This window comes from Ambystoma mexicanum, chromosome 2q (genome assembly GCF_040938575.1).
Source record: "Ambystoma mexicanum isolate Mex_15411 chromosome 2q, UKY_AmexF1_1, whole genome shotgun sequence".
Classification (NCBI taxonomy): Eukaryota; Metazoa; Chordata; class Amphibia; order Caudata; family Ambystomatidae; genus Ambystoma; species Ambystoma mexicanum.
Window position 1 is genome coordinate 875,613,052 of NC_090924.1, and position 14,219 is coordinate 875,627,270.

The 14,219-nt window shown below is 49.7% G+C and overlaps 1 protein-coding gene across 6 annotated transcripts in view; it reads right to left on the reverse strand.

Annotated features, from left to right (window-relative positions):
* The window catches only part of ACBD5 (acyl-CoA binding domain containing 5), an 803,722-nt gene that overhangs the window by 479,814 nt on the left and 309,689 nt on the right, over positions 1 to 14,219 (reverse strand). For 5 of the 6 annotated variants that reach the window (XM_069648119.1, XM_069648117.1, XM_069648121.1 and 2 more), the window contains one exon: positions 11,191 to 11,223. The exons of the other annotated variant lie outside the window; for it this stretch is intronic. In XM_069648119.1, coding sequence (XP_069504220.1) covers positions 11,191 to 11,223 — 33 coding nt within the window. The remainder of the gene's footprint in view (positions 1 to 11,190; positions 11,224 to 14,219) is intronic. 6 annotated transcript variants of the gene reach the window in all.

Genomic DNA, 14,219 nt, shown 5'->3' on the forward strand with positions numbered 1-14,219 from the left:
TCTTAGCAATTATTGGCCTGGGGGTGGGAGGGGGGGGTCCGACTAGGGGGGAGGTCTCCTTGTGAGGGCGCTGAGTGCTCTCTGCAACGCAAACCCTTGGGTAAGCACCCCTCCTCCTATTTCCTGAAGCAGCATGGTCTCAACGTAGTCCGTTGGGACAGGGCCTTCCTCGCCCTCCGGAAGGCCCACTATGCGTATATTGTTCCTCTGCTTCTTTTTCCAGGTTGTTTACTTGCTGTTTCAGTACGTGAATCTCCGAGGCATGGGATGCGTGAGCTGCCATATCACTTCTTTCTCCAACTCGTCTGTGCGCTCCGCTATTGTTCGTACGTCTTGCCTGAGTAGGTTGACTTCCTCCTGCACTGCGCCCACTTTAAGGTCCAACGCTGCCTTGAGTTCAGCTGTGGCTGCCTCCAGTTTGGTTTCCCACATAGCCTTCAAGTCCGCGATCGCATCCAGGATCTGCTGATCATTGCGCATTGGGGTTGTGTCTATTTGTGGGTTCCTGTCATTATTCCTGGCCCCCTCTGTTGGCTGTGGGGTTTTCGTAAATTCCGTAAGTGTGGATTGCTTCCCTTTGGTCTTGGGAAGTTTAGATGCCACCCCGTTACCTCGGTTTGTTCCAGTTCTAGATGGCTGGAGTTCAATTTCCGTCAAGTGCACAGTGAAGCCCAGCCGGTCCCATGAACTATAGACTGAGGCCGGGAGGATTGGGATATACTTCTCCGTGTTGTAGGCACTCTAATGTTGTGATGGAGCCAAGTCTCCCCCCTTCTTGACCCGTGGGCACTTCTGGGCCCCTTTCTGGGGAAAAGGGATCCCTTGCTTCCTTTAGCCTACCCAAAGGGTAGCCCCTCACCCTCACAGTGGTATCTTGTGCTGTGCAGGTCTGGTACCTGCCCGCCAGTGAGTTCTTTAGCATTTTCTATGTTGCTCTTCCTGTCTGCGCCCCTGTAAGTGCCAGTGCCGTTTGCTTCGTCTCACAATATTTCCGATGCTTTCCACTCTGCCGGTTCAATGTGCATTTCCCAGTTTAGTGTCCAATCCAGCCCCATTGACGGATCTTAATAACTTTATTGTCCAATACTTGTCATTACTGTTACCTTGTGTTACGCTCACCTGGCTCCCACAGAGGCGTCGATCTGAACTGGACAGCTGCGGTCTCCACCAATGTGACGCGTAGGGCCGAGATGACGGACTGGACTGGCCCACCTAGCTTCGTTTGCTTGGCCCGTAGGAATATTCTTCTGATGGAGAAAGGAGATTAACCACCCGTGGAGTTGAGTGTAAATCCCCCCGACCCCCGCTGTTCTCCCCACGGATCACCTTTGATGTCCCCTCTTATAGTCTCACCTGATGGTTTGAAAAGATAAGCTCTCTATCCTGCATTGAGCGCAGGGGCGCGTTGATAACCAGTTGCTTCACTGTGCGAAGGAATTGGTGAGTTCCAGAACAATATTGACTCCGAAAAGTATGTAGTTCGTAAGAGTTCAAATGCCTGACTTTCACTCTTGTCCGATTCCTTGCAGATTGCAGCTTGACCCTAGTGAAGAGTTCCTCGTGGCAACCGGTAATATTCTGGTAAGGATTTGTATTTCCAACACAGTTCGATAAATAATGTCAATATGTAACCTGTTGCTTTCTCGCTTATTCAGGCACTGAGAGAAAGTATGAAGTCTCGGGGAATAATACCGCCGGCGGTAAAATCAGGCAAGTCTAATGTGGTGGGGAGGGTTCCCCTTGATAGTCCCTTTGTTTCACCTTGCTGTCCTTTTGTTTCCCCTTAGGGGCCGGGGTTTGGCGAAGATGCAGTGGAAGCTGCGCCGACCCGTGAAGAGGAATAGTACCCCCGGTGGTAAAATCAGGTAAATCTATGGGGGGGTAACTAATATTCCTCTGTGTATTCCCTTGGCTCACCTTGCTGTTCTTGTCTACTCCTTAGGTGCCGGAATGCGGCGGGAACATGCAGGAGGATGCGGTGGAATGTGAAGATGCTTCGAAGGCCGGTGAGTTCAGCGCGGCGCTGCAGCAGGCGAGGCGACGCGCATAAAATAACTTCTTTCTTCCAGCTCGAAGGCGCGATCGATCGGGAATTCAGGTAAGGATCAAAGGTATTGCTCTTGTTCTAACCTTTTCTCCTTCTTTCTCCCTTTTTCTAGGAGCTCCAAACTCGAGGCGGGCGTGGCAGAAGACTGGATGCAGACTTGCAGGCACGGTGAGCGTCATGCTGCTGGATGCAGAACAACACGAAGCGTGTGCTGCTCTTCGGGCGTGTTTTAAATAGCCTCCAAAGTAGTCCCAGGTAAGTATTCCTCCCCAGCCCCGCCCGAGTAAAAAAAAATAGTCCCTAGGTAAAATAGTCCCTTCCAAGCCTCATTTGGCTTGGAGCTCTTGCAGCATGGTCTGCATCAGGTAGGCTTGCAGCATGGTCTGCATCAGGTAAGTTCTACTCTATGAGCCTGGCGCCATAGACACCAGGACCGACTCCCCATATGAGCCTGGCGCCATAGGCGCCAGGACCGCACCCAAACAGCCCCTAGCAGGGGTTTTTGGGCTTGCCCAAAATAACTTGATGCCTGCTTCCGGGGTTGCTGGACCTGGTCTGGGTCCCCAGGGGTAGGCATCATGACACCTTGGCCCTTTGTACACTACAAGGTCTCAGGGGTGTGCGTTTTGATCTCTCTTCTGTGCGTCTGCCATTATCCTATTTCAGTGCTCCAATCTCGGTGCTTCCCGTCCTGTGGCAGGCGTCCACTCCGCTTGCCTCGTCTTTAGTCCACCTTGTTTGCCCCCTTCATAGTCAATGCAGATGCACGTTACATTCGGTGCCTGTGCTCACTTTGTAACAGGATCTTCTTTTTGTGATTCAGGTTTGCGTACGTGACGCCGGCATCGCTTATGATGTTGCAGTCATCCACCTTTTTCTGCACAGTTTCCAGGCGTTCCGTTGATGGTCTCTATAAGGTCCCTTCTCATGCAGCACCTCGCGTTATGTGCTCTCAGTGTGCGCAAGTTTTGGGGCTATCACTTCACTGCCAGAGGCTCTGGGCACTGCCCTGCACCTTTATTGCGGCAGATTCTTTATAGCGCCTCCAACATTTATATGTGTGCTGATTACACAATTTCACTTCGTTCGGGGCGTGAGCTGCGCTGTTTCTCTTGTGTTTGCGGAAGTGGCTTGGTACGCTCTTGCCCCCCCTCCAATCAAGCCGAGTCCTGTTGCGAGTATAATCATGCAGTGAGCTTCCTGGGCACCGCGCGGCACCCTACTCCGTTCTGTTGATGGTCTATGCTAATGTTAGCACGGGTCGGCAACTTGCCCAGTCTTGTTTGGTCCTGCCTGCGTTCCGCGCACATTAGGGTGTATCGTTTGTGTGTCTTCTTAACACTGCTTGCATCCCGGCGAGAATGAGCTTCCTACTGCGGCCCCCTAACACCCTGGCTGCGGGTCCACAATCACCTCCCCGACACAGTGGGGATGCAGTCTGCTCCTGTGGCGTGCGTGCTACGTTGTTTGGGCACTGTCCACCTGGTCTTCTCCAATCCACCAGCAACTCACATGGACTTCAGGTCCACGGGGAATTAGACGTCCGTTTCCTACAATGACTGCAGTACTGTGCAGCCGTCCCATCGACTCATTTGGTTTCACGCCTCGGTTCAGCATGAAAATCTCGTCACTGTGTGCCGCAGTTCAAGCATATGTGCATCGAAGGACGTCTTAAGGATCAGCAGGAGACTCGAGAGAGCGCGTCCTATCCCATGGCTCCCTAGCCACGCCCCCCCACAACACATATTTATGCAGCCACCCTTGACCACACACAACTGCTAGCGAGGAAGGTGGGCTTGTGGCGTCCTTGGCTCATTATGTTGGCTCAGTCTCCATGTGGCCTGGAACCAAAGAGGAGGAAATGAATGAGGGTCTCTTTCTGCATTCCTTGCCACACTCAATATGTGAGAGGTAACAAATGAAAATGCTTCCTATATATAACTTGCTACAATCTAAAATACTAAATCATTTACATATAACTCCCAAAAAGATCTCCAATTTTGACCCCACTCACCCGGCAGCCTGACCCAAATGTGATGCCCTCAACGCAAACTCTATGCATATGTACTGGGAATGCCCCCACATAAAGGCCTTCTGGGAAGACATAGCTAGAAACATAAGTGACATTACGGGGCTACATATTCTAGCTCTCCCACATAAATATCTCCTGGGCAACATAGGTAAGACTCCTGTTAAAACTGGTAGATTTGTAGCTGTAGCGGGGGCAGTAGTCAAGAGAAATATACTACAACTATGCAAATCCAAGGCAGCCCCCACATCAGAAGCATGGTTGCGGGACTTACTGTATGTGCAGTATACTGAAGAACCATATGTTAAAAGTGTTACCCCTCCCAGCAGACCTGAAGACATTTGGGCCCCACTACAAGCCTACCTTAAGGACAATCAAGAAGCTGGGTCCTTGGACTCCTCTTAAATGTTGTGTAAAGACTATTATATGTAGGACACATATGTTGACAAATAACAAGCTCTGTCACTATGTATCAGTTTAATCCACTCTGGCTAGGTTTTTGTTGTGAAATGTGTTGTACGTATCAGCAAAAACAAAGGTTTAAAAAGAAAAACTTGCTACAATCTTTATTTCTTTTGTTGTATATCCCGACAGGGGATGACTGCAGATTTGCTTGGTTCTGGTTCAGTTTTTTTTTTTTAAACTTTGGTTTTATTGGCATTTTGAAACTTTAACAAACCGGGCTGAATAACCCATTAGGTACACAAGGCGATTAACTGTCCCGTTCAACCCTTAACCCCCCCCCTACCCTCCACCCCCCTCCCGGCAGTACCCCTCCCCCCCGCAATCCAGCACTAACTTCAAACAAAGAGACAATGAGCGGCTTTATCCTCCCCTGTGTTCAGGAGATGCTGTGGTAGGTGACCATTCTTTCCGACTGTGGTCGATGGTGCCGTTCCCCCGGTCGTGGGCTTTCAGGGCGGGCCCAACTGGGCTCCAAGTCCTCCTCCCCTCCCTCGGTGCGGGCCACTGTCTCAAGTCAGTGAACGTCCCATCCCCAAGATTGTTGCACCCCATACCAATGTGCCATGAAAGGCCCTGAGTCGTTGTTCACCATAGCTGTGAGTTTGTCCATCAAGAACATATTCTTTACTTTCTTCAGCCAATCCTCCTTGGAGGGGAGTTCAGGGCTCTTCCACTTCTGTGCCAGGGCCACCCTCCCCGCCCGCAGCATTGTTTCCATCATCCTTGGATATCTATATATTTCAAAGTCTTCCGGGGGTACCCCCAACAACATTGACAAAGGGTCCTGGGGGAGAGGTTCGTCCGACACCTCCGCGATCCAGGACCGTACTTTGCCCCAGAAGACCTGAACTTTCGGGCAAAGCCACCACATGTGCTTCCTGGATCCCCGCTGGCCACAACCCCTCGGGCACATTGGAGTAACGCCCGGGAACATTTTGGATAATTTTACTGGGTCCCTATGCCACCCCTGCAAAATCTTGAAATTGTGTTCCATGTCTGCGGTGAACAAGTTCCCATGAAAAGCGATTTTGAAAATTCTCGACCAGGTGTCTTCTGAGATGACCTCTCCCACCAAATCGTCCCAGAATGAGCGGAAACCCCTTCTCCCGGGGAGATTGAAAGTGTTCAAGATTTTATACATGTTCGACACCGCGCCCTTTCTTGAGGTCGCTGTATCTAAGAACTTTTCAAAGGGGGTCAGCTGCCTCCTCAGGTTTTGGCCCCATGATTGGTCACATAATATGCCCTTGAGGCGTAGGTATTCGAAAATAGTGAGGGATCCCCGGCCGAGGGCCTCCCTCAGGTCCTCGTATGGGAGAAACTCTCCCTCCCTGAACATCTGCCCAGCCCATTCCATCCCCAGGTCTGGGAATTCCGAAACCCCCTCCCGCCCAAGTCAAGTGGGAGCCCCCAAAGGGAGGACATCGGGGACGGCCATGAAGTGAGGTAGGATGTCTGTGGGCCCTCCCTCCAGATTTCCCAAAGGACTCCCAGGGTTGGGTGCCCTCTTAACTTCCCCGGAATGGATTTGCGTGGGGCCCACAGGAGATCCCTAACCTTCAGGGGGTGGGCGTCCATGTCCTCTAGGTAAGACCAGTATGTCCCCATCCCCTCTTTCATGTGTTCCAAGAGTACCCTCAATTGTGCAGCCCGGAAGTACAGGCGGAAATCAGGGAGCCCAAATCCCCCCTCCTCCCTCGGCAACGTCAGGGTCGCTTTCCCTATCCTTGGGGTTTTCCCCTGCCATATAAATTCTTGGACTGCATTTTGTAGGACCCTGAAGGTCTGCTCTGGGATGATGGTGGGGAGCGCTGTGAACAGGTACAAAAGCCTGGGCAGGACATTCATCTTGACCGCTGTCATCCGGCCGTACCAGGACAGGATCATCTTGTCCCATCTCCTCAGGTCCGACCCGATCCCAGCGATTATGGGGTCGTAGTTAGTAGAGGCTAATTTTGATAGGTCCCTAGTTAGCAGGACTCCCAGATATCGGATGGAGGTCTTTCCCACCGCAATTCCCTCGAACCTGTCCAGGGGGTCCAGCTCGAGGTCTCGCACTTTCATTGGGAGCAGGACCGATTTGGCTGTGTTGATTCTCAGTCCGGAGAAGCGGCCAAATGTGGCCACCAGGGACAAAAAAGGGGGGAGCGAGGTGGCCGGGTCCACCACATAGGCAAGGATGTCGTCTGCAAAGAGGGAGAGCTTGAACTCCACGTCGCCTCTGCTAATCCCCCTGATGCCCGCATGCGCTCTGATCGCTATAGCTAACGGTTCTATCGTTAGGACATATATCAAGGGGGAGAGGGGACAACCCTGCCTGGTCCCTCGCGAAAGTGCGAAGGACTCGGTCAACCTCCCATTCACCTGGACCCTCGCTGTGGGGGCTCTATAGAGTGCCGATACCCAGCTCCTAATGTGGGACCCAAAGCCCATTTTCTTGAGGAGGAGTTCCATGTATCTCCACTCCACCCTGTCGAAAGCTTTTTTGGAGTCCAAAGAAAGGACGCATGCGTCCAGGTCAGATTCCTGTGCGTAGTGGAGCAGATCTATCGTTTTACGGATATTGTCCGACCCCTGTCTCCCTCTTATGAAGCCCACCTGGTCCCCATGAACCAACCTCGGCATTATCCCCTCCATCCGCCTCCCCACCACCTTGGCCAGAATCTTGACGTCCGTGTTCAATAATGATATTGGGCGGTACGAGGAGCACTCTGCTGGGTCTTTCCCCTCCTTGGGCAGTACTGCTATAATGGCTCCCATCATGGAGTCGGGGAGAGTGCCTCCCTCGAGGACAGAATTGAAGACCCTCGCCAGGTGCGGGGCCAAGCTGGAGCGGAACCTCTTGTAGAAGTACACTGTATAGCCATCCTCCCCCGGGGAGGTTCCCACCTTCATCCCACTTATCACTTTGTCTATCTCCTCCTCGGTGACCGGACCCTCTAACCCCTCCGACATCTCTTTTGTTAGGGCCGGGACTTGTATGGACTCCAGGAAGCCTATCTGGGCATCGCCCTCGTCATATTCCGAGGTATATAATTTCTCATAGTAGTGGCGGAAGGCCTCTCCTATGTGGGGGGCGTCATAGCCTATCGTCCCCTGGGCGTCCTTCACTGCCTTGACCGTTCTACTTCTTTGGACCTCCCTTAGTTTCCAGACTCGGATACTATCTGCCTTATCCCCTTTGTCATAGTATTTCTGCCTCACCATCTGGAGGCTCCTCTCCGTCCTGTGCAGGAGGAGGTTTTTAAGCTGGAGTCTGTAATCCTCCAGGGCAGTGACCTGGTCACGCTCTAGTGGCCCATCCGGAAGTCTGCCGGGCCGGTGCTGCGCTATTTTATCCCTTAGGGTCTTTTCCAGGGTCTCCCTTTCTCTTTTCTTCTGGGCTCCTATTTTGATGAGCACACCTCGTAGGGTTGCCTTAAATGCATCCCACAGTGTGTGTATGCCAACTTCCCCGTTGCCGTTCAAGTCAAAGAACTCCGTGATGGCATCTAGCACTTCCTGCGCAATGACCTCGTCTTTGAGAAGGGAGTCATTACATTTCCAGCGGCCTCTGCGTTCCGCGTGCCAACCCTCGGCTATGGTGACGCGGGCCATGTCATGATCTGTCCAGGGGACTGGGTCCACACTGTAGCCCGAGACGTGTGGGCGAAGCGTTTCGTCCACCAGGATATAATCGATTCTAGAGAATGAGGTATGGATGGCCGAATAGTACGTGAACGAGGGGTCGTCCGACCTGGGGAGTGGAATTGTGTCGACCAGGCCCAGCTCAGCGTTGACCCTCCGGAAGCAGCGTGCCATGGCCTCGTCCACCGGTCTGACGTTCGGAGGGCCAAGTCGCTTCCTATCAAAGGCCGGGTCTAGGACCATGTTGAAGTCCCCCCCTACCACTATTTTGCCTTGGACAAAGAGTTTGAGCCTGTCCCTTACTTCCTCCCAGAACTGGGCTTGGCCTTCATTTGGGCCGTATATAACTACGAGGGTCAAGGGGGCCCCCTGTAAAGAACCCCTCACCATTAGGTAACATCCCTCGGGGTCCTTCAGGGACGCCTCTTGTTCAAAGCCTACGCCCCCTCCTAGCAGAATTGCCACTCCCCTCTTCTTTGACTTATGTGATGCACAAAAGATCTCGCCAGTTTTTAATGGTTGAATTTGTTGACACACCTCCTTTCATTTCATGCAACACCCACATTTGGCCTTGGACGTCTGCTTACAGTCGCTGTAATTTGGTAATATGGGCCTAAACACACTGATATTAATGCTACATATCGTAATCCATTCTTTTATGAAATGTATATCATATTACAGTGATATCTTAGCCATACTTTTCTTAGTGTACTGAGGAACAATGCTATGTGATGCCACTTACTGTTTTGTCAAGGGGAGAAAGGTTGCATGCCATCACTTCCTGTGATGTCACTTATGGGTGTGGCCAAATGACATCCCTTCCTGTGATGTCATCAGGGGGCCACGGGTCGTGTGATGTCACTTCCGCTACCCCTGGCATTTTGGTGAAATGACGTCCCTGCTTCCACGTCCCAGTAACACAGGCATTATGGGCAATCGCACGACAAAGAAATTGAATGCACACCAAGGTAAGAAAATGGATTAATTCTAGCTAGCACAAATATAAAGTACCATTTTCAGAATTCGAAACGGAGCATACGGCAATACCTTTGTTTACACGCCGTTTCTCTTTAATTGTAGCAACTGACGAATTGGTCATACGAATGTACCAAACACAATGGCATTTCTAAGGTTTACCATAGAGGACGTAAAATGAACAGTAACTAAGAATAAACATACCATGTAAGTCTGCATTTAAGATTTTTATACACTCTGCATGACAATTTTGAAAATGCGTTAGATCTGACCTAGAGATCCGAATGTTGCTATACAAATGTACATATATATTTTTTCTTTTTATGTGCAGTGCAGCTTGAAAACAAAAGTAAACTAGCCACCATACCCCTGAAGAACCGTCATATTGTGAAGACGGAGAAACGTGTCGGGATTTGTCTAGGAAAAACTGGGAACAATGTATAAAGGAATATCAAGTAAATCTATATGCTTTATGATTGCAAAGAAGAGGTATAAAAATTGAATGTCAATTCAATGAAGATAACGTCTTGTAAACCTATAATACAGAATATGAAAAAATACAAAAAGAAATACATTTGTTCATTTTTTCCCCCACAAAGAGTTGAATGAGCGCGAAAAACCATTGGATCTAGTTTTTCCCACATATACAAATATTGCCCTTTACAGTCTTTTGGGTAGAGATCCAGAATTCGCAGCTAGCACCGATATAACACTAATTAAAATTAGGAGCAGCGCACGGAACAGTTAACAAGGCTGTGCCATTTTTCGCATTATGGAACTTGAAATCCATAATGTGTTTGGTCTTTTTATGATTAGTTAATTTAAACTGATTTGTCGACTGAGAGTTGTCAAGTTTATGGGAGTTTGTTAAAAGACAGTGATTTACCCTTGGGTTTTGGACCTCTATATAAACATAACAATAAGTTTGTGATATTTACTTTCTGAACCCCCAATGTACGAATTTTAGGCATATAGCAGAGTTTTCATATTCTGTGCTTTGGGTAGTTCTAGGAGAGGGAACCGTACATTGACAGCATGCCATTAGATATTTAGGTAGAAGGGGCATCTCATCCGAAGAGAATGAATACCGAGTCTCTCCTAGCGGAGTCACCACTTGTCCTTCTGTCTCCTCTCATGTAATCCTCCCTCATGTTGCCACCCCCAAGGTTAGGATCAGGTAGCGGTTGCCTTCCCCTGGCCACATGGGGGGAGACTTTAGTCTGGGGTTTAGGGATGACTGTGCAGGATTCATCACAATAGACACTTTGGAACACGTTTTTGCAAAGTAAAATACTGAAATTGCAACTAAAGAAGAAACTTATCAAAGGCTACTTCACAGTCGTACTTTTAAATGTAAGCCTTGATGTAGTACAGTTTTCTATCAGACTTAAATTACTGTAAGCGTATTAGAAAGACAATTACCAGTTAGTACTTTACAAGTATCCTAACACAATTATAATCTTAATTTGTACTGGGTAAACATTTGAAATGTCCACAGAAAAACCCATAGTCCACTAGGATTCTGCCCAACAAACTTTATTCTAAGTAAAGGATACCTTTCTTGAGGATGCCATCGCTATCAACTTCCAACACTACCTTACCATACTATTTGAATGAATCGTTATCAAGGAAAAGTACTCAACAGATGTCAAATCCTGTGGTATTCAAAGTTAACCAATGACTGAAGGCAATGACAGGCCTTACCGATGTGGTTATCCACTGAGCAGACCAGTCGACTTCAACTAGCCTCCTCGAAAGTCACTGCTCTCCATCTATAAACAGAAACGTGGTTGCTTGGATCTGAATAGCATGCCAGCCTAATATCCATCTGTTACTTCCAAGCATAATACATGCTGGGCAGCAATGTTCATATCTGTAGTACTGTACTGAAGTACTCATGTTCCAACAGACTACCAGGTTTCCTTCCATATCTAATTGCATGTTTGCTTCCTGCTCTACTGGTTATCACTAAGGTAAAGCTTATGTTGGAACTGTTTAGGGTCATCCTCGGTACTATGGTCACAGAGAAAGAATACAATATTCCTACCTTCAAGAGATTTTGTGACTTTATCCAATCGTACTGGCATGTAAAAGGAAAAAAAACAAGAATTTCACGTTGAGTTCGACAAGTGATATCAGAAATGACATCAAGTGAAAAGAAACATGTAGGATTAAGGCATAAGAACAATTATGAGTAGCAAAAAATCAAAACCTAACTGCTACTTCTAAACCAATAAAAGATCTATCCATCTACATCTCCAACCATTGCATTTTTGGATACAAAGCACAAAAACTGTTCTACAGCTCACGCAACCATGTATTGTATAAATGCCTGCAACAGAGTTCACAGAGGTGAACAACTGGTGCCAAGATTAACCAGGTTACTCACCGTAGTGACCACCTTACTCCTAGTCCATAGTCCCCTTTCCTCCATACTTAATGGACATTCTTCCGTCCGGTGGGACGGGACCAGAGCACTTTGTAAAAAGCATCCAAAAATGTTGCAAAAATGTTGGTCCTTCCTCTCTTTCTGCACGAGGCCCGGCATGCAGGCGTAACCCCGCCCATCTCGGCTCCGTCCCGCGCATCGCCCATCAGTCCTTTTCTATCGCCAGGTCAAAGACCTCTTAGCAATAACAGAGGAACCTTATAAGAGGGGACGGCGGGCGGGCGTATGGAGGAAAGGGGACTATGGACTAGGAGTAAGGTGGTCACTACGGTGAGTAACCTGGTTATACTCCTACGTCCCGTCCCCTTTCCTCCATACTTATGGGAGATTCCCAAGCACTCCTTACAGGAACTATATGGGTGAATGGAAAAAAACCCTTACTGAAAAAGGTTCTTCAGCACAGCCTGACCAAACCGAGCATCAGATCTTGAGCTCATGTCTAGACAATAATGCTTACAAAAAGCCGATGGGGAGGCCCAAGTGGCCGCCTTTGCGATGGTCTTCCAGGGGAAATATTTCTGAAAGGTAACCGCGGCTGCCTTGACCCGCACCAGGTGTGCATGAATACCTTTAGGAGGCTTCAGCCCTTGGACAGTGTAAGACTCCGTAATGCAGGCAGCGATCCATCGAGAAATAGTCGCCTTAAAAGCCTGTTCACCTTGAGGATTACCAAAGGTCACAAACAGTTGAGAAGAACTCCTAAGCTCGGCTGTTCTGTCCAGATAGAACTTAAAAGCCCTTCTAACATCGAGGCAATGCAGAACCCGATCCGCCTCTGAGGCAGGGTTCGGAAAAAAGACCGGCAGGGAAAGAAGGATTTGTCCGTAGGACCACCTTATACTTGTGAAAGACCAAGAAGGGATGCTCCACCGACAAAACCTGGAACTCACTCATATGCCTTGCTGAAGTAACGGCAACCAAAAAGGACACCTTCCACGACAGGTGCTTGAGGTCCACCGTGGCCATTGGTTCGAAAGGTTTATGGCACAACGCCGTCAGGACCACATTTAGATCCCACGCTGGGTGCGGACTACGAATCAGAGGATAAAGGCGCGTCAAACCTGCAAAATGCCTCTTAACCACTGGGTTAGACAGAGAGTAAGAGCATTGGTCCGTAGATAGGTAAGCGGAAACCGCCAAAAGATAAGTTCTACATGACAGAACGTGTACACCCGACTCTGTTAAATGGGATACAAAGGACAGTACCTTGTCAATTGTAGACCCCTTGGGTCCAACTGCTTGTTTCAACACCAATGACAGAACCTGAGCCATTTGCTTCTGTATTGGGATCTAGTCGAGGGTTTTCTGGCTGCCTGGATAATACGCAGGTTATCTGCAGACAAGTTAAGATGTTCTAAAGACTTGAACTCAGGCACCATGCCGCCAAGCTGAGCGATTGTGGGGAGGGGTGCCACAGCTGTTGTTCCCCTTGGTGAAGAAGATCGGGGGTCATCGGCAACCTGATCGGTGGATACACTGACAGGTGTTGAAGTTCTGAGAACCAAAATCTGGCCGGCCACCACGGGGCTATGTGTAGAAGAGAACAGTTCACTGAGTTCATCAATTTGCGAATCGTCCGGTGAACTAGAGGTAGCGGCAGGAAAGCATAAGCCCTCATGTTGTGCCATGGAATCTCGAGAGCATCCCCCAGAGAGCAGGCTCCCAGCCCACTTCTGGAGGCATTCAGAGGAAGCTTCTGGTTTGCCGCCGTAGCGAAGAGGTCCACTTCCGGTGTGCCCCAACGCAGGAAAATCCATGAGAGGACCTCCGCCTTCAGCTCCCACTCGTAGCCGACCATCGTCCGCCAGCTGAGGGCATCTGCCGTGACATTCAGCTGACCCGGGATGTGTACTGCAAGCAGCCAGACACCATGAAGAACTGCTCACTCCCAAAACTGGATGGACAGGTCCATGAGGGGGTGGGGGGGGAGACTTGGTTCCCCCTTGCTTGTTGATTTAATACATCGACACCACATTGTCCGTGCGGATACAGACCACCTTGTTGGCAATGATCGGTCTGAACGCCTTGAGCGCTAGGAAAATCGCTATAAGCTCCAGATCATTTATGTGAAGGAGCTGGGCCTGAGGCGACCAAAGATCCGAGACCTGAAGAAGGTCCAACGTCGCACCCCACCCCAGAAGGGAGGAGTCCGTCGTGACCATTACCATCGGGGCTGGGTCCTGAAACCCCACCCCTACCGACAGGTTGCTGAGAGACGACCACCAATCCTGGTCTGCTCTCATGAAAGCCGGAATCGTTATCAACTTGGAATCCGGATCCACAGCCTGAAGCCAAGAACTCCGAAGAGCCATCCGAGTCCGCCTCATTTTGAGACGGGCAAGAGGAAGAGCCAACACGCACAAGGCCATGAGGCCCAGAAGCCTCTGGAACCACCAGGCCGACATGCTCTCCGACTGCGCAAACATCTGACATGTGGCCAACAGATCCGCCATCCTGTCCCCGGTCAGGGACACTCTGCAGACGATCGTGTTCCAGCGAAACCCAGGAAAATCAAGTCCTGAGAGACCGTCATGGAAGATTTCCGCCAGTTCACCAACAGCCCAAGATGGAACAGGAGCTGGAGGAGAGACTGAAGATTGCCGTCAGCTTTCAAAAGGAACGGGCTG